The sequence below is a fragment of the Marmota monax genome, unplaced genomic scaffold (genome assembly GCF_021218885.2).
Source record: "Marmota monax isolate L192 unplaced genomic scaffold, Marmota_monax_Labrador192_F-V1.1 WCK01_AAM20220418_F8-fsc00012, whole genome shotgun sequence".
NCBI lineage: Eukaryota > Metazoa > Chordata > Mammalia > Rodentia > Sciuridae > Marmota > Marmota monax.
This window is the reverse complement of record NW_026695227.1, coordinates 35505032-35526203: the sequence shown is the minus strand read 5'-3', so window position 1 is coordinate 35526203 and position 21172 is coordinate 35505032. Positions and strand designations below refer to the sequence as shown.

The window sequence follows — 21172 nt, the reverse complement described above, 5'->3', positions numbered from 1 at the left end:
CCATATAATGATGTGACAGTGCTATTCAAAGTAATTATAAAGAATATGATGGCTTACACATTTATTTGTACATGGTCTTATTTAACATTACTACATAAATGTTATGTCTGTGTGGTTTCATTGTTCATTTATTATCTAATTAAAAGCTTAAAATTATGAGAAAAAAAAAACAAGGCTCATAGAAAGAATGTATACTTAACATTTGGAAGTTAAAACCCTGGCCTCATCAAACTCTCCCTATTGACTCTGACTTCTTACATTTCCATTTCTTCAGCTGTAAAACACATTTCAAATACAACATGATGTCCTTATCATAATTAAATATAATGGCAATTTACAATTTCCATGGATAAGAAAAACTGAAATACCCAATAAAATAGAAGAAAACATAAATTATGTAATTTTTGCTACATAGATTCACTATGGATGTCATTTCCATTGAATTAAGAAATTCTTATTTTGAGAGGCAATGACAAACTAGAAAGTATCCACAGAAAGACCAAAGTAGTGAAAACTCTAAAAACCAGCTCAGATGAAACAATTCAAGAATTCAATTAAATATTTATTGAACAAATGCAGAATAAATGAACTAAGAATGCAATAAACAACTTCAAATATTTGGAGGGTTGTCACATAAAGAAGGAAGACTTGTTTAGCATGTCTTCAAAAGGCCTGACGTGAACCACGGTATAAATGTAAGCAAAATATTGGATGGAGGAAAGTTGGAACACTTATGACAATTGCTTCCTTCCCCACACAAAGCACTGTACCCTTAATCTTACCCTTCTTCTGAAAGAAGATGTCCAAAGTTAATATTTAGGAACATCGCATTCTCCCATTAAGCCCTCCACTGCCAAAACTTAAGGTACTCACACTGTTGGAAGAAAACTAACACTAACAAACTGGCTTACTCAGAAAAAGATCAATTTGCTCCTTAGCTATATTTCTGTATCTATTAATGATTCTCCATAGGTTGGGATAAAAGAAAACATTTTCTCCAAAGAGGGTGAATCACAATCCCAGGAATTCAGGTTCTGGTCCTGGGCATGGTACTGCTGCAGCCCAAGCGCATCACTGTGGCTATCCAAACAGTGGTGCAGATGGGGCTGTGTGCCTGGAAAGCTCCGTACTCTTCTATACAAAGCAGAAGAGCTTGAGTTATTATGAATCTCCAGGAAATATAAACTAACTGCATAATACTAATAGGCTCCAACCAAATTGTTAAATATTACAACATGAGAATTCTTTTAACAACTATATAGCATAAAGTGTGTATGTGTGTGTGTATGTGTATATATATATATATATATATATATATATATGTGTGTATGTGTGTATATATATAATATATATACATATATATATTATGTATATATATATATATATATATTATGTATATATATATATATATACAGTATTTAATTACATAGTAAGAATGCTGAGGTGCTAATAATCCATCCAGTAAAATGAACATTTTACATTTCTATATTTGTCATTGTATAAGATTTGAATTGGATGCTGAACTCAGAATGGTGCATCAATTTTCAAGGAGAGCCACATAATCAGTCTGTCTGGCTAATTGCTGTTCATTAAGGATTGGTGGAACTGGGGCAGGCTCTGGAAAAAAAATAAACCTGTTACAGGAAACATCCAGGGAATCTGCAACTGGCTTTCTGGGAGAACCATTCTCCTAACAGAGTCAGCTTGCCATCCTTTTTTCTAATATAACTTTCACAACCTCAAAAATCCTCAAGGAAGGTGCATATCTCCTAGTAGCATGTCTAAGTGCTTCCATGATTGGCTGGACTAACTTTTGCCACTGGTGGACACAGATGGTCATATAGATCCCAGGGAAATCTCTCTCCCAGATCCTCTGTCCTACTGACCAAATTCCCCAAAGTTCAGAATTTGCAGATTTGATAGCAGGTGGTATCCTTTTCCAAAGACATCTTGCATTATTTGTGTCATTGTGGAGCAAATACAAATCTAAAAGCTGACCATACACTGGGGGTGTAGCAATTCCTCCAGGAGACTTGAGCCCCTGGTTCTTGCACTGATTCAGCAACTTTTTGAAACTGAAGGTGCCTTCTGCCATCACTGCCCCTGGCATCTTCCCAGGTGATCTTGCTGCCAACTTGCAGACCGCCAGACACCTTACTGCAGTGTAGACTTTAGCCTGTAAACATTTTTATAAACTTTACCTATAAACTTTCTTTTCAGTGCTTCTTTTTTCAGCATGCCATAAATTTTAGCATTTTTTTTGCTTTTCTCCAAATACTAATTTCCCTTTTTATTTTTATCTTATGCATTTGTTGCTCAAGAGTTTATTATTTTCATTTTCAAGAATTTTTCCTTTCTTTTGTTCAGAAAATATACATGGCATTAGTTCAATCTTCTGAAATTTATTGTCTTATTTGTGATCTAACGAGTAATCTGTCCTGAGAAATGTTTTTTTGCATGCTCTAGAAAGAGGTATAGATTTTTTGTTATTGGGTGGAATGTTTTGAAAATGTGTGGTAGGTCCATTCACTCCACAGTGTTATTCTAAACCTTAGTGATTATTTTTAAGAAGTTAGTTGTTTTTTTTTTACTTTATTTATTTATTTTTTATGTGGTGCTCCAGGTCAAACCCAGTGCCCCATACATGCTAGACAAGCACTCTGCCACTGAGCCACAACCCCATCCCTCAGTAGTGATCTTGTGTCTAGATTTTTATTTATTATTAAAAGTGAGGTATTGAAGTCTCTTACTCTTTTTGTGATGTTCTTTTTTTTTCCCTCCTTTCTTTTTGCATTTTTTGCCTCACATATCTGTGTATGGGGATGTTGAGTACCCATATATTCATAATGGTTTTATCTTCCTGATGAATCGAACTTTTTTAATCCTCACATAGAATATACCACTTTTTTAGTTAAAATCCATTTTGTTTGATATTAAGTATGGCACTCCTGTTTTCTTTGGCTATAATTTACATGAAGTTACATGGATTATCTTTTTCACACCTTTTCTATTCAACCTATGTGTGTCCTCATGCTTAGGTGAGTGTTTTGCGGACAGCTGGCAAATGCCATTATTTCATTCTTCTTTATGACTGAGTAATATTTCATTGTGTATATATCACATTTTTTTACCCATTCATTCATTGAAGGACACCGAGGTTGTTTCTGTAGTTTGGCTATTGTGAGTTGAGTGACTATAAACATTGATGTGGTTGCATCACTGTAGTATGCTGTTTTAAATACTCTTGGGTATAAACCAAGGATTGGGATAATTGGGTCAAATGGTGGTTCCATTCCAAGTTTTCTAAGGAATCTCCATGCTGCTTTCCATAGTGGCTGCACCAATTTGCAGCCCTACCAACAGTGTATCAGAGTACTTTTCTCCCCACGTCCTTGCCAATATTTATTGTTACTTGTATTCTTTATAATTCTCGTTCTGACTGCAGTGAGATGAAATCTCAGTGTAGTTGTAATTTGCATTTCTCTAATTGCTAGAGAAGTTGAACATTTTTATATATTTTTGACCATATTTCTAATTCTGTAAAGTATTTATTCAATTTCTTTGCCCATTTATTTATTGGGTTATTTACTTTTTTGTGTTAAGTTTTTTTGTATTCTTTGTATAACCTGGAGAATAATGCTCTATCTGAGGTACAGGTGGTAAAGATTTTCTCCAATTCTGTAGAATATTCACATCTCTATTTCCTTTTGCTATGAAGAAGCTTTTCAGTTTGATATCATTCAATTTACTGATTCTTGGTGTTACTTGTGCTTTTGGAGTCTTATTGAGGAAGTCACTTTTGAAGCCAACATGATGGAGATTTGGTCCTACTTTTTCTTCTAGAAGGCACAGGGTCTCTGGTTGAATGCCCAGGTCCTTTATCCACTAAGAGTTGAGTTTTGTGCAGGGTGAGAGAGAGGGATTTGATTTCATTCTAATACATATGGATTTTTAGTTTTCCCTGCACCATTTGTTGAAGAGGCTATCTTGTCTCCAAAGTTCGTTTATAGTGTCTTTGTCTAGGATGAAATAATTGTAATTATATGAGTGTGTCTCTGTGTTTTCTGTTCCATTCCTTTGGTCTGTTTTGGTGCCAATTCCAAGCCATTTTTGTTACTATACCTCTGTAAAATATTTTAAGGTCTGGTATTGTGATGCCTCCTACAACACTTTTCTTGCTAAGGATTACTTTGATTATGTTATTCTGGGTCTCTTATTTTTCCAAATGAACTTTATGATATTTTTTCAATTTTATGAAGAAATTCATTGGGATATTATTAGGAATAGCATCAAATCTGTATAGTGCTTTTGGTAGTATGGCATTTTGATAATATTAATTCTACCTATCAGGAACATGAGAGATCTTTCCATTTTTTTGAAGTCTAATTCAATTTCCTTCCCTAGTGTTCTATAATTTTCAATAGAGAGGTTTTTATCCTCTTTTGTTAGATTGATTCCCAAATGTCTTTTTTTTTTGAGGCTATTATAAAAGGGATAGTTTTTGTGATTTCTCTTTCAACTGGCACATCATCAGGGTATAGAAATGAAATTGATTTATTAGTGTTGATTAGATACCCTGCTACTTTGCTGAATTTGTTTATGGCTTCTAGAAGCTTTCCAGTAGAGATTTTGGGTCTTCTAAATATAGAATCATGTCATCAGCAAATAAGGATAGTTTGAGCTCTTTTTTTCCCCATTCGGATCCCTTTAATTTCTTTTCTTTTTGTCTAATTGTTCTGGCTAGGGTTTTGAGGACTATGCTGAATAGGAGCAATGAAAGGGGGCATCCTTGCCTGCTTCAGTTTTTAAAGGGAATGATTTCAACTTTTTTCCATTTAGAATGATGTTGCCTTGAGTTTAGTGTACACAGATTTTACAATGTTGAGGTGTGTTCCCACTATCAATGCCGCAGTCTGACTGGGCACAAAATGACTGAGCTGCCACAAGGCACTTGTAGGTTCAAAACAGGAACTCCTTTTTTTCTTGAGCTCCGCGAACGCCACCCACGCAGCCCTTCCAGGCACACACCACACCAACCGGAAATCCCTCCTCAGGACCTTCCCCAACCAACGCTAACCCTCCAGGAATCCCCAGGAGAACTCCAAAGTAGCACGGAACTCCAAAGCACTGGGCACCTGAGGCAGCAAGAGCGGCCCCATAGCCCGAAAGTAAAGGTCAAATATTCAATACAATCAATCCAGCATCACAGCAATTATATATAGCTTAACTCAAATCATCATCTCAATGGTTCGCTGGCATCACTTTTCAAACATTCCCTCTGGCAAATGCCAGGCATCATACCGACCAGGGCCATGGCTCTCAACAACTATCCCTAGTTTTTCTAATGTTTTGAGTATGAAGGGATGTTGTATTTTATCAAATGATTTTTCTGCATCTATTGAGATAATCATGTGATTCTTGTCTTTAAGTCTTTTGATGTGGTTTATTACATTTTACTGATTTCTGTATGTTGAATCAAACTTGCATCATAGAATGAAGTATTATCTCTTTGATATATTTTATATGCATTTTGTCAAGATTTTATTGAGAATTTTTGCATCAATGTTCATCAGGGATATTGGTCTGAAGCTCTTTTTCCTTGATGTGTCTTTTTCTAGTTTTGGTATCAGGTGATACTAGCTTCATAGAATTAGTTTGGAAGAGATGCCTCCTTTTCTATTTCATGGAATAATTTGAGGAGTATTGGTGTAAGCTCTTCTTTGAAGATCTTATAGAACTCAGCTGGGAATCCATCTCACCCTGGGATTTTTCTTGGTTGGTAAAATTCTAATGTCACCCTCAGTTTCATTACCTGAAATTGATATATTTAAATTTTCTATGTCCCCTTGACTCAATTTGGGTAGGTCATATCTCTAGAAATTTGTTAATTTCTTCAAGATTTTACATTTTATTGGAGTTTAAATTTTCAAAGTAGTGTCTGATTATCATCTGTATTTCCATGGAGTCCACGGTGATACTTCATTTGTCGTCATGAATTTTAGTAATTGTGTTTTCTCTCTGTTAGCTAACCAACTTTTTGTTTCACTGATTTCTTGAGGTTTTTGTTTGTTTGTTTGTTTCAATTCTATCTCTGATTTCTATTATTTTCTTTCTTCTACTGCTTTTGGTGCTTGTTCTTCTTTTTCTAGGGTTCTGGGTGTAAAGTTAGGTTATTTATTAGGTGATTTTATGTTCTTTTAATGAATGAGCTCAATGCATTGAACTTTCCTCTTAGAACTGTCTTCATGTGTCCTAAAGGTTTTGATGGGTTGTGTCACTATTCTCATGTACATCTAAGTATTTTTTATTTAATTTCTGATTTCTTCATTGGTCATTCAATAGTGTATTACTTAGTCTCCAGGTGTTTGAATAGCTTCTATTTTTTTTTAATTTTATTGTTGATTTCTAATTTCAGCCCATTGTGATCTGATAGAATGCAAGGTATTCTCTCTCTCTCTTCTCTCTTCTCTCTCTCTCTCTCTCTCTCTCTCTCTCTCTCTCTCTCTCTCTTTCTCTCTCTCTCTTATATGGCTTCTTTATTTAGTTTTTTTTTTTTAAAGACAGAGTGGGGGAGAGAGAGAGAGAGAGAGAGAGAGAGAATTTTTTTTTAATATTTATTTTTTAGTTCTCGGCAGACACAACATCTTTGTTTGTATGTGGTGCTGAGGATCAAACCCGGGCTGCATGCATACCAGGCAAATGTGCTACCGCTTGAGCCACATCCCCAGCCCTTTATTTAGTTTTTTTTATTTACTCCTCACACTTCAGATAGAGCCCTAATATCCAGAGTATACAAAGAACTCAAAAAATTAGACAATAAGAGAACAAACAACCCAATCAACAAATGGGCCAAGGACCTGAACAGACACTTCTCAGAGGAGGACATACAATCAATCAACAAGTACATGAAAAAATGCTCACCATCTCTAGCAGTCAGAGAAATGCAAATCAAAACCACCCTAAGATACCATCTCACTCCAGTTAGATTGGCAGCCATTAGGAAGTCAAACAACAACAAGCGCTGGCGAGGATGTGGGGAAAAGGGTACACTTGTACATTGCTGGTGGGACTGCAAATTGGTGCAGCCAATTTGGAAAGCAGTTTGGAGATTTCTTGGAAAGCTGGGAATGGAGCCACCATTTGACCCAGCTATTCCCCTTCTCGGTCTATTCCCTAAAGACCTAAAAAGAGCATGCTACAGGGACACTGCTACATCGATGTTCATAGCAGCACAATTCACAATAGCAAGACTGTGGAACCAACCTAGATGCCCTTCAATAGATGAATGGATAAAAAAAATGTGGCATTTATACACAATGGAGTATTACTCTGCATTAAAAAATGACAAAATCATAGAATTTACAGGGAAATGGATGGCATTAGAGCAGATTATGCTAAGTGAAGCTAGCCAATCCCTAAAAAACAAATGCCAAATGTCTTCTTTGATATAAGGAGAGTAACTAAGAACAGAGTAGGGTCGAAGAGCATGAGAAGAAGATTAACATTAAACAGGGATGAGAGGTGGGAGGGAAAGGGAGAGAGAAGGGAAATTGCATGGAAATGGAAGGAGACCCTCAGAGTTATACAAAAGTACATACAAGAGGAAGTGAGGGGAAAGGGAAAAATAATACAAGGGGGACAAATGAATGTCAGTAGAGGGGGCAGAGAGAGAAGAGGTGAGGGGAGGGGAGGGGAGGGGGGATAGTAGAGGATAGGAAAGGCAGCAGAACACAACAGACATTAGTATGGCAATATGTAAATCAATGGATGTGTAACTGATGTGATTCTGCAATCTGTATATGGGGTAAAAATGGGAGCTCATAACCCACTTGAATCAAAGTGTGAAATATGATATATCAAGAACTATGTAATGTTTTTGAACAACCAACAATAAAAAATTTTAAAAAAAGAGGAAAAAAAAAGAAAAATAAAAAATATTTTATTTTTTATCTCTCAACTGGTGACAGAGGTATATTGAAGTCACCCAGTATTGTTGTGTTGTGATCTATTTGATTCTTGAGATCATGAAGGGTTTTTTTAATGTATGTAGATGATTTGTTGTTTGGGGCATAAATATTTAACATTGTTATGTCTTGTTGATGTATAAGTTCCTTTAAGAAGTATGAAATGTCCTTATTTGTCCCTTCTGATTAATTTTGACTTGAAGTCCACTTTATCAGATATGAGGATAGAAAGCTCTGCTTGATTGTGAAATCTATGTGAATGGTAAGTTTTTTCCTACCCTTTTGCCTTCAGCCTGCAGATGTCTTTGCCTATGAGGTGAATCTCATGGAGATGATATAGAAATGGTTCTAGTTTTTTAATCCAGTCTGCAAGTCTATGTCTTTTGATTGACAAGTTTAGATCGTTTACAATCAATATTATTATTGATAAATGGTTGTTGTTTCCTGTCATTTGGAATTCTTTCCGTTTTTTATTTTGAAATTGCTTCTTTTTTGATTGACTATTGTTTTAATGTAGTTCCTCCCACTGCTGGTTTTCACTTTTATTTTTCATTTTCTCTTCATGAAATATTTTAATGAGTATGTTTTGTAGTGCAGGCTTTCTATTTGTGAATTCTTTTAACATGTTTATCATGGAAGATTTTTTATTTCATTGTCAAATCTGAAGCTTAGTTTTGTATTCTTGTTTGGGTTCCATTTTCTTTCAGAAATATATTATTCTAAGACCTCCTAATTTTAAGGGTCTAGGTTGAAAATTAAGGTGAGATCCAAATTGACTTCTCTCTAAGTGTTACTTGACTTTTTTTTTTTCATGGGAAGCCTTTAGAAGTCTATCCTTATTCTATATATTAGTCATCTTCATAATAATGTGCCTTGTTGTTGGTTTGTTGTAATTTTGTATATTTGGGGTTCTATAAGTTTCTTGTATTTGACATTCCATTTCATTCTTAACGTTTGGGAAATTTTCAGACATTATTTCATGGAAAAGATTATGTATTCCTTTGGTTTGTATCTCTGAGCCTTCATTATCCTGATAAACCTTATGTTTGGTCTTTTTGTATTATCCCATACTTCTTGGAGTTTTAGTTCAAGGTCTCTTAACATATTTTACCCATGCTCAACTTTATTTTCAAGATTATTTATTTTGTCTTCTTTACTGAGCTTTCTTCCAGGTGGTCTAGTCTGCTGGTGATACTTTCCAATGAATGTTTTATTTGATTTATTGATTTCTTCATTTCTAGGATTTCTTTTATTTGTTTGTTTTCATGATCTCTCCTTATTAAAGTGATCATTGTTACCTGTATTTTCTCCATTATATTGTGCTTTACCTCACAAATCAGTTTAACCATGAACATTCTAAATTCCTTCTCCAAATTTTCTTTCGCTATACTGTTAATAGATTGTGTTTTTGACTTATTTTGGGTTTTTGAGGCAATTTCCCTTGCCTTTTCATGATGTTTGTATGTCTACCCATCTACGAGTTGATTTTGAGACAGTAGGGTTTCTACATAATGGAATTATAGAGTCCCTGAAGATTTCTTGTACCTCACAGTTTAGGGGGAGTCAGATAGTAACAACAACAGATGCAAACAATTTATAGCATTATACAAAATAGCTCTTACACTGAAATCTACAATCTTGATTGTTACAATACTCAGAAACAATATGATCAGTTATTGCCCATGGTAAAAAAACAGTTAATTTATATAGGGTTTCCAATTTTACGGGATGACCAGAGATAGAACAGAAGTAACATAGGATGTGAAAATTATGAGGAGAAACAAAAATAGAGGTAAAATTTTTTTGAAAAAAATGGAAGAGAGAACAATAGAGGTTTGCTCTTTGCAGAGAAAAAGAGAAAGAGAGTTGAAGGAAAACAATAAGTGATAAAAAGGAAATAATAAAAATAACAACAGAAATTTTTTAAAAAATTAAAAGATAAAATAAAAATATAAGAATAGAAATAAAAGTTTAAAAAAGTAAAATCTATATACACTAATCAAACATCTTAGTATTTGAAATATTTATCCATTAAAAATAAATGCCTTCAAATAAAATGGTGGAAATGAGAAAAAATGAGGATATATGAATACATATAAGAATCCAGTTAAACATAGTTTTTCAACAGGAAAAGAAGAAGAGATGGGGTTGCAGAAAAAGGTTTGTAGATTCTAGAGGTGAGTAGGGCATATGCAGGGGTGACATAGTATGTGTTTTAAGAGGAGAAAACCTTAAAAAATATTTTAAAAACAAGAATTTTAACAATAGAAGTAAAAGAGTTAAAGGAAGAATGAGAGAGTGAACAATAGAGTTTGGCTGTTGGCAAGAAAAAGAGACAAGTAGAAACAAAGGAAAACTGACTTATGAGAGAGTCAATAGGAAGTCAACCCAAAAATATACTAATCAAAGACCTAATCTTCCAGAAAAAATACAGAGCACAAAAAAAGAAAAGAAAAGAAAAGCTTCCTTAAGGAAATGTTAAAAGCTAAAAAGAGCAACAAAAACAAATATGTATGTGTACAAATGCATAACTGTCCATCATTTGTTAATCAATACACATTCAAAAACAAATCAAATCTTAACAACATAAAATAGCAAAACAGTCAATGAAAGGGTTTTTTTGTCTGCTTTCTGTGCCAACTGCCTTTCTGTTTCTCAGCTTCCCTTCTCAGTGGGATGGTGTGAAGAGCTCTGGAAGATGCTGGCAGCCTGATTTCCTGAGTTTTGTTTGGAATTTGCACAATGTATCACTGCAAATGAAGCTCTCAGGGGCAGGGATTTGGTCTGTATTTCCCCAGGTGTTTTTATGAGGAGGTTTTGGGGCATTAATGAATCAACATGCATCTAGCGCTGTATCCCACTACTCTCCACAGGGCACCATCCATGGGCTGAGGAAGTCTGTCCTTCGAGGGTTCTGTTTTTCAGGGATACTGAGGGAGGTTTTTTTGTTGCTTTTTGTTTCCCAAAGGGTGTTTTCAAGCACTGAGCTCAGTCACTCTATCCCATTGAGTTTCTGCTTTCTGCTGATTCTGTGTGCTGCTGGATCCTGGTTCAATTGGAGGGGTAGATAGAGGCTGAGGGCTTTCTGTATCAACTCTGATCTGTATTACCCTTAGGCAAAGCTGCTTTTGGAGCACTAATCTCTTTCTCTCTGCCCTATTTGGTTTCTCCCTATGCATATCCTGCTCACTGCCAAGTCAATGGAGTGGGAAAGGGAGACATGGGCTTTCTATGGTCTCTCTGATCTGTATTTTTCCCGGGTAAAATGGTCTCCATACCAAAAAATTTCCAGATTTGCTAGACTCAATTTAGAGCTCACAGTTGGCATCTGCTGGATTCCTGTGTTTGTTTCTGCCTGGAATTCACAAATATAAAGCTCCTGGTCGAAGTTTACACAACCTTTCTCACAGACATATTTATGTTTTGAGCTCCTTGTGCATGGCTGGCAGACCATGACTTTTATGTACCAGTTTACTGCTCCAATACCTCTGGGTTCTGCCCCAGACAGGCTGCCCCTTCGATCCTGGGGTTCCCCCCACCAAGAAATTCCAAGTCTTTTCAACCCTTATATTTTACCCCCAGACCCAACACCCACTCTCCTGAAGCTCCAATTCAGTTTCTTGGCCTTATCTGATGTGCTTCAACCTTCCCAGTGTTCAAGGCATTCAGTTGGATACCGATTATCAGTAGACTGTTTTTCCTTTTATCTCATCTCCTGGAGAAGTAGTTTCCTCACTGTTTGAGTCCTGAGTCATGGAGCTCTGAGAACCAGGATTTGTTTGGATGGTATAATAAAGTACGGAAACATTGTTCAACACTATGGCATACACATTGATTTGGTGAAATAAAATTATATTGGAGATGAGTAAAAGAGTTCCTTGTTAAAAATTCTTCCCTAACATCCACAACATCTCCCATATCCAGGACTTTCAGGATTAATGATGTCTCCGAGGGGTAAAAAGTAATATTTGGCAAGGGTATATCACCTGGAAAAAGATACTAAGAGTATTTTTGTCACGATCGGGAGAATAACATTACTGGTTACAAGAGGTGTTATAGCCACAATACAACTGTTGGAACAGAAATAAGAATCATAGAATAGCATTTTTCTTTTCTAGAAGTTTTTTAAGAGCCTCTTTGACATCTTTGTTTCTCAGGGAATAAATCAAAGGGTTCAACATAGGTGTGACTAGGGAGTAACATAAGGAAGCCACTTTACTCAGTTCAGGAAACCTGTCAGGGATGAGGTACATGAAGAAGACAGCCCCGTACAGCACACTCACGACTCCCAGGTGGGAGCTGCAAGTGGAGAAGGCTTTCTTGCGGCCCTCAGTGGAGCGAATATTTAGAACTGTGGACACAATATACATGTAAGAAACAATAATGACTATGATGGTTGGCAACATAATGATGATAGACAAGATAAAAGAGAGCATTCTGTGGACAAAAAGGTCAGAACAAGATAATCTCTGAAGTGGGCGAATATCACAATAAAAGTGGTCAATGGCCCGAGAAGCACAAAAAGATAAAGTAAATGTCATACTGGTTTGAAGAACTGAAGTTATGCATCCGCAGAAATACGATCCAGCCACCAACTGAGTGCAGAGACGTGCTGACATCTGAACAGAATAGAGGAGTGGGTTGCAGATGGCAATGAAGCGATCATAAGCCATGGCTGCCAGGAGAAATCCCTCTGTCGCAAGGAAGAGTGCAAACAGAAAGACCTGGGCCACACAGCCTGCAAAGGAGATGGACTTGCTTTCAGACCAGAAGTTGCTCATGGCCTTGGGTGCAATAACAGATGAATAGAAGAGATCAACAAAAGAGAGGTTGCCTAGGAAGAAATACATTGGTGTGTTCAGCCTGGGGTCAGTCATGATAATGGCCATCATCCCAACATTCCCTAGAAGGATCATGACATAGACAAGCAGAAATATCAGGAAGAGGAGAAGATGGAGCTCATAGCGCACCCTGAAGCCTATGAGAATGAAGTCAGTCATTTCTGAGTGATTGCTTGTTTCCCTGTCACCCATGGAAGACACCTGATGAGAGGCATAAGCAAAGTAAACAAATACACTCTTAGCTTTTATCTTAGCATTATAAATCATCTTACAGTATTTAGATTTACAAGATTATTCTGAAATCATTATTAATTTTATCCTCATAGACAAACTGTGACTTGAATAGAATTCAACCTAATGATTTTTGAATCTAATTTTTTTCCCTTATTAGAGTGGTAGAATATTTTTTCTGTGCTTGTAATGGAATTCTACCAAACCACTTTTCACATAGGCAAATACCACTATCTACATATTTCCCCCTTTGGTTTAGATAATAATTTCAGTATCATAGAGCAGTAACAGGAAGAGAGCACAATAATTTGATGAATTTCATTCAGGAAGCACTTTAGGTACTCTGGACTTGGAGATATTGGGGTCTTTAGTAATCACATTTAGGAAAACCTGTGGGTTTGATGTATAGTACTAACAGATATAAATAAAGTGACTGTATTTTTTAATTATTTAAGATATTCAATTGCATTTTGTAGGTCATGGAAACTGAATTCTATATCCACTAAATTTGTATACTCACTAAAATAAAAGGTGTGCACAACCAATTACAAATATGACAATCTCTTTCCCAGATGCAACATCAATAGTGTTTCATTAAAAGAAAAACTTGCATTCCCTTAGCTCACAGTTCATAGTTCTTTAAAGAGAGGTCCTCAGAAGACTCACTTTAGAAATTTACACTGAACAAAATATGAATATGAGGGAATTGTTAATTGCATTCTTATGTATCCTGATTCATCCTCATAACTACCATTAATTGATTAGACAGCTTAAATCGATTTGAACTCCTTGTATTAAGAACATGGTATACTTTTTTCTTTCCCCTCAGGACTATCCATCATTCTGTATGGGCAATAGTAATAGCAGCAAACATATATAAGGCATTTTAAATATGTCAGACACTTTTCTTAAGGTTTTCATAATAGCTTGTTTAATCCATGCAATAATAATGTAAGGTGAATACTTTTATATTGCCATGTCTACAGGTAAGGTACAGAGAAATAAAGTCTGTTGAAATTCACCTGCTGGTTCAGCATGTAGTTCAAGGCTAAGAAACTTGTCTCCAGAATCCATTCTCCTAATCATTCTTAATGGTTTATTAAAACTATTGCCTTTTAAAAGGAAGTGTTTCTGTTCCTTTACCTGACTTCTACTGGTGCTTTCATGTTAAATTTTCCTATCTTTAAAATAAATTTCCTAATTCTCCCATCTGGGTCAAAATACCTCCCAAGGATAATAGATGTTATCACCATATTTTCATATTAAATATTAACTATTCTTCACATAACAATATCTTTCTTAACATAGGACATAACTTGTTCTCCATACATTGTCATCATGATATATTCTGTGCCTGGCCAATGACATATCAATAAATGTTTACTGTGTAGTTAAAAGCTGAATAATAATTGAGCATGCAGAAAGCAAAGAAAATTAAATACTGTGGTGGTCAGCATGGGTTTTAGGTTAGGACAGATTTAGGTTCCACTTCTGCTTCTCTCACTTTCTGAATTAGACCTTGAGAGAGTTCTTGATTGTGTAGAGAGCATTTGTGCCGTGTTGTACCTTGTTGGGTAGAGTACTGTTTGTACCTTGTTGGGTAGAGTATCCAAACAGAAAAGGCAGATAAGAGCAATAAAATTCTCAAACCTTTCTTGTGGATACAAAATCATGTATGTAGACAAATCATTTGACACCATATACAGAAAAGTATTCAATAAATGTAGCCATGATTTCTTTTATTGTAATTTCATAAACAAGAGTGATGCAGTTCTATAATAATAAAATGCAAATGGGCTTTTGAGGCTAAACCATTCTATGTTGAGGGAAGGAATCAGATAATTTTTTAAGGTTTATAGAAAATGAAGAAAATTATGAGCAATGTAATATTTTCCCTGAGGAAAAAAAAATAGGACAAAGAGAAAAATGGCATAATGTGTTATCATGATTCACTACAGTTTTAAAAACTAAAAATAAAATATGCACCAATCCTAAGAAAAGTTAAATATGCAGATTACTTTATCATGAAGAAACAAGATTTTAAATTATGTCATACTTTATGGTCTGGAGAGATGTGGCTTACTTTAGTAGTGAAAGAGAGCCTGAGTAGTTATGAAGTATCATTTTTTGAAAAGCAGTATATTTTATTTGTCTTCCTTTAATTTTGCTAAATTCCTTTAATTTTCAAGGTTTATTCTTATGAAACTTTTTCAAATATCATGCTTTAATATTACTATTAAATATTCATTATTCCTCACCTGATAACAATTTCCTTAATATCAAAATCAACTTGTTCATTGTATATTTACTATCAGCATAATATTCTGAGTCTAGAAAATGACAAATAATCAATAAATACTTATGGATAAAGTATATCTAATTAGCATGCATAATCAAAGAAATGTTTAATAAATCCATATCATAAATATCACCTATGAATGTTATACCATCATAAACATTAGTAAATGTATGGCTTAAGACATTTTACCTGAAAAAAAAGAGGTTCTTCCCAAAGTAGCCAACAAACAAACAATGAGTTTGTGGCTAATTATTTGCTAAAAGCTCAAGTGTTTTAAAAGTTACTTTTTACCTTGTGTTATTTGGTAGTTGATCAGATCTGTTAAAGATGAAGCAGTGGAGTCCAAAGTTTTCCTTTTTTTTAATTCTAGAAAGGTAAACATAAAGTTAATTAATTGCTGTGTCACAACTATAAGTACTGGAAAATGATGATTGTTATATAAAATAAAACTCTTCCCCCAAATGAATGTTAATTATCTTAATTTTCAATTTCTGTCATACAGAAATGTCACCTATTTTTCTCATCTGTATTTTTTCAACTATGCTTTCCTTCAGTAGTTGATTTCTTGAGAATTTATGTAGTCTATCTCAGGAGAAAATCAAGGTGAATTTTCTAATAATGCTCTGCCAAAATTGAAATGATAACAGGATCTATATTCTATAGTTACATAAAGTGAACCTCAAGAATCAAACATCAGAATAGCTTCTCTCCTGCATTCTTAGGTGCTCATATATTTTTAAGGAAGGAGAATAGATTGTCGTGGATATGTAAGTAGAGGTTCAGATTCCTAAACCATCTGGAATCTAATAATCTGCAAAAATATCAGCCTCAGTGTTCTTAAGGGTTTGGGGTTTATTATAACAGTGTAACTTTTCCCAATAATTGCAGCATTGAGATTTCTCTTGCCTTCTGGGAGACAGTCACCTTTGGGAGAGAAGGAAATGTAAGTTAATTATTACATGTCTAGGTTCCAGAACCAAGTCCATAAGGACCATAGAGACTCTAGATTTTTAAAAAGAGAGAGCATAATAGGACTTAAATAATACAAAAGTTTTCCTCTTTCCTTGTGTGAATGCTTAGGTAGGAAACAAAAGGACTTTTCCATTTTAATTTCTACATTGAAAAGTCACATTTTCAATTTAACATCATAACATAATTTTTGGTAAACAAATTGAAATAGATATAAAAGGAAATATTATATTTCATAATATATTTTAAGGGAAATTTTTTGTCTTACTTGTAAGTCACCAGTGTGCTTTTGATTTTGTTTCCCTAACACCTGAAAATATTCAACATTTTTTTTCATATATTTTTTGGCCACTGTTATTTCTTTTCAGAAATGTCTGTTTAGCTCATTTGCATACTTACTGTTTAGGTTATCAGTGTTTTAGGTGCTAAATTATTTGAGTTCTTTATGTATACTAGATATTAATCTCCTTTTGGGGAGTAGCTGGAAAGGATTTTCTCTGATTCTGTAAGATCTCTCTTCATGCTCTTGATTGTTTTATTTTCAGTTCAGAAGCTTTTTAATTTAAAGCCTCCCATTTGTTCTTCTTCTTCTTTTTTTTTTTTTTTTTTTTTTTTTGATAAGGAAAATAAAAGCAGACAGAAGCAAGGTGCAGGGGCAAAAGCAAAAGCTGCAAGAGTGAGCGTCTAGCTTTATTTATATCCACAGGTTACTTTAGATCATTGACATCATTAGTACATATTGTTCATTGTATCACTAGGCAGGTTACAGATTTAGCAACATTATGTAGCTTATTCCTCAGTTACATACTAAGTTGCAATGTGCAATACTAGGAGCTTTTTAGAGCTCTCAAGAAAGTCCATTGTATAAAGTTACTGTTATGTGGACAACTTTAGGCTCAGTGATACATTGTGGTTGTCTAACAACATAATTCCTTTATTCCCAGGAGCTGAGTGTCTGAGATCAAGGTCAAGGCTGATAAGACTCTATCACAGAGCTTCCTCATGAAGAACATTGCTCCAGCAGCTAGGCATTCTGTGTATTAGTTATCTTACTAGTACCTAGGAGAAACTGCAGAGCATTCTAAGGGTGGGAAAGGGGTGCCAGTTACCCCCATAGCCCCCTGGGAGTTTGTTCACCAGAGGAACACTTCCCTGTATAGTTCCGTGGTCAGAATAAAGTTTTAGGTATCCTATTGAGAAAATCATTGCTTTTGCTTATATGTTCTACTGTTGACACTTAGATTTTTTTTCTAGCAGTTGTAGAGTTTCTGTTCTAATTACTATCTCTTTGATTCAAGTTGAGTTGACTTTCATGGAGAGAGAGAGAGAGAGAGAGAGAGAGAGAGAGGAGAGAGAGAGAGAAAGAGAGAGGTTTTCATTTTACTGCATACATATATTTAGTTTTCCCACCACCATTTGCTATAAAAAGGGATGTTTTTTCTCCAGTGTATGTTTTGTGCCTCTGTCGAGCATCAGATGACTATTTCTGTGTGAGTTTATCTGTCTTCTATAACATTTATCTCTGTCTATTTTTAGATCAGTACCACACTGTTTTTGTTACTATACTTCTGTAATATAATACAAAGTTGGATATTGCAATGCCTTCAGCATTGCTTTTTTTGGTCAGAATTGTTTTGGCTATTCTGAGTCATTTATTCTTCCAACTGAAGTTGGAATTTTTTTTTATTGTTCTGTGAATAATGCCATTGGTATTTTGAAGGAATTGCATTGAATATGTACATCAGTTTTGGAACATAGTCATTTTAACCATGTAAATTCTGCCTACTCAAGAACATGGGAGATGCTTCAATCTTCTAAAGAATTCTTCAATTTTGTTCTTTTTAGTATACTATAATTTTCATTGTAAAGGTATTTTAATTTCTTAGTTATATTTATTCACAGGTTCTATTTTATTTTATATTTTGAGGCCATTTTACTTGAAATTATTTTCTTAATCTCTTATTAAACAGAGACATCTTTCATGTAATAAAGCTACTGATGTTTGTATGTTAATTTTGTATCCTTCCACTTTGCTGAGTTTTTTATGTGCTCTAGAATTCTCATGGTGAAACTTTTTGGATTTTCTTATTATAGAATCATAACCTCTGTAAATAGTGATAATTTGACATCTTTCATTCCTGTTTGTAACACTTTTATGTCCTCCATGTGCCTAGTTTTTCTGGCTAGATTTATAAATATTACATTGAATAGGAGTAGTGAGAGTGAACATCCTTGTCTGATTGCTGATTTTAGAGTAAATACTTTCAGTTTATCCCCATTCAGTATAATGTTGGTTTTAGGTTTTATGGACAATGTTAGGGAAGTTCCTGCCTTCCCAATTCATTTCAGTCTTTTTGTCACAAAGAAATGCTGGATTTTCCAAAAATTTTTTCTGTATCTATGGAAATCATCATCTGATTCTTGTTCCTAACTGTAATTACATCATGAATTACACTTACAGATTTGCATATGTTCAACCAATCTTGCATACCTGGAATGAAATCTACTTGATTGTGGTATACAATCTTCTTAAGGTAGTTTTTAATGTAGCTTGAATATTTTCTTAAGGATTTTTTTCATTTTTTCTCATCAAGGATAATAGTCCTTAGTTTTAATTCCTTGATATGTCTTTGTCTGGTTTAGGTATCGGGTGATACTGGCTTCAGAGAATAAATTTAAAGGTTTCCACTCATTTCTAAGAAAATTACTGTGAATTCCTAGCTACTAGTTCACCCTCTCAGCATTTATAAATCCTATCCTATTGTTAGCTACTCTCCACTGTGGTCTGACATCTACATTTACCTTTGGAATGTTATTTTACCTAAAGTTAATTTTCCACAACATATAATATTAGTTGTAGTTATACAACTAATATGTACATTGCACAACATATAATATCAAGAATCTTAATTTTTAAAAAATACAAAATAGTGAATTTTAGAGACTTCCTAAGAAACTGATATTTATTAAATAATGAAGAAGAGTTTATTTTTTTTCTTTGAGTCTAGAATATATTATTCACATTGAGTGTACCTTTTATAAATACTATCAGAAATGGGACTAAGATTAAGTATCTGCATTTAACATAAAAAGAAAGAAAGATCCTAATAAATATTCTAAATAAAGATTCTAAATAAATATTCTAATTGCTGAGAGCCATTGCCAAGTAGGTATGACACATGGCATAACCCAGGTCATTTGCAGTGACATTGCATGTAAGGTGACCTTGCTCAAGGACCAGGGCGGATCCAGGTTTAGGGTGTATCCTGCTGGGATTAGGGAGTATCCCGCTCCTTGGGTTTAGGGCGGTTCCAGGTTTAACTTGTACCCTGCTGGGAATAGGGCGTATCCTGCTGCCTCAGGCGCACCCACTCCTTGAGTTCCCGGGATTCAGAGCCTGGTGGAGTGTGTGGATTTGGCCCAGAACATGGATTTGCGCAGAACGTGTGTGTAAAGTGCCAGTAACAGTTCGAGAATAAAGAGTTGCTGTTTGAATCTACAAGGTGTGTGGTGGCTTGTGATTTTGTGCCCAGCCAGACTGAGGCATCTAATAAAGATCCTAAAAATATATTCTAATGTTATAACTCAAGGCACTAGAAAAGCAAAATGAACTGATGTCAAAATCAGTTGAAGATCAGAAATAATTAAGATCAGAGCTGAAATTAATTAAATAGATGATTTTTTAAGAGAAGCCTTCCAACCAGGAAAATAGCAGATGATTTCTCAGCTGAGTTCTATCCATGTTTAAAGAAGACCTCAAATTATTCAATAAGATAAGGGAGGGAATATACCTAGATCCAATTAAGAATCAATAAATGGGTTGAATTCAAACAAAACACTTTCAGCAATCAACAATCAACAACATAAAGAAACAGGCTATCGAATAAAGGAAAATCTTTGCCACATGCACCTCTGATGAAGCATTAATGTCCAGGATATATGAAAAACTCAAAAACTTAGCACCAAATAAATAAATAAATAAATAACCCAGTGAATATATTGGCTAAGAAACTAAACAAATACTTCACAGAAGAGATACGATTGATTAACAAATATATGAAAAAAGAATGCTCAACATCTCTAGCAATTAGAGAAATGCAAATCAAAACTCTACTGTGATTCCATCTCACTCCAGGGAGAATGGCAATTATCAAGAACACAAGCAAAAATAAGTATTGGTGAGGATGTGGAGAAAAGGTACACATACTTTGTTGATGGGGCTGCAAAATGGTGCAACCACTCTGGAAAGCAATATGAATATTCCTCAGAAAACTTGGATGGAATGATATTTGACCCAGATATCCCACTGCTTCATTTATACCCAAAGGACTTAAAATTAGCATGCAGCAGTGACACAGCCACATCAGAACTATGGAACCCAATTAGGTTCCCTTCAACACATGAATGGATAATGAAAACGTTATATATATATATATATATATATATATATATATATATATATATATATAAAAGTTTTTTAGTTTGAATTCAACCCATTTATTGATTCTTGATTTTACTACTTGTACATTAGAAGTGTTGTCAAGCAATTTGGTTCCTATGCTGATATGGTGGAGATTTGGGCCTATTTTTTCTTTATTAAGTTCAGGGTCTCTGTTCTAGTGCCTAAGTCCATGATCCACATTGGGTTGACTTTTGTGCAGGGTGAGAGATAGGGGTTTAATTTCATTTACTACATATGAATTTCTGGTTTTCCCAGCACTGTACTTTATATATATATATATATATATATATATATATATATATATATATATATATATATATAATGAATATATATGTATTATAATATATACTATATATATATTCATATATACTATATATATTCATTATATATATATATATATATATAT

General features: G+C 34.5%; 1 protein-coding gene and 1 pseudogene across 1 annotated transcript; both read right to left on the bottom strand.

The window, feature by feature from the left end:
• Positions 1-1537: 1537 nt before the first annotated feature.
• Positions 1538-2110, bottom strand: LOC124086939 (COP9 signalosome complex subunit 8-like; annotated as a pseudogene).
• Positions 2111-11514: 9404 nt separating this feature from the next.
• Positions 11515-13012, bottom strand: LOC124087466 (olfactory receptor 9K2-like). The gene has a single exon (XM_046436371.2). It carries the CDS (start codon positions 12995-12997, stop codon positions 12056-12058), a length of 942 nt encoding a protein of 313 aa, XP_046292327.1. The 5' UTR covers positions 12998-13012; the 3' UTR covers positions 11515-12055.
• Between the last annotated feature and the right edge of the window lie 8160 nt (positions 13013-21172).

What these genes read in the sequence shown, in the direction of transcription:
- LOC124087466 (XM_046436371.2), bottom strand. Translation starts at nt 12,997, where the DNA reads ATGGGTGACAGGGAAACAAGCAATCACTCAGAAATGACTGACTTCATT.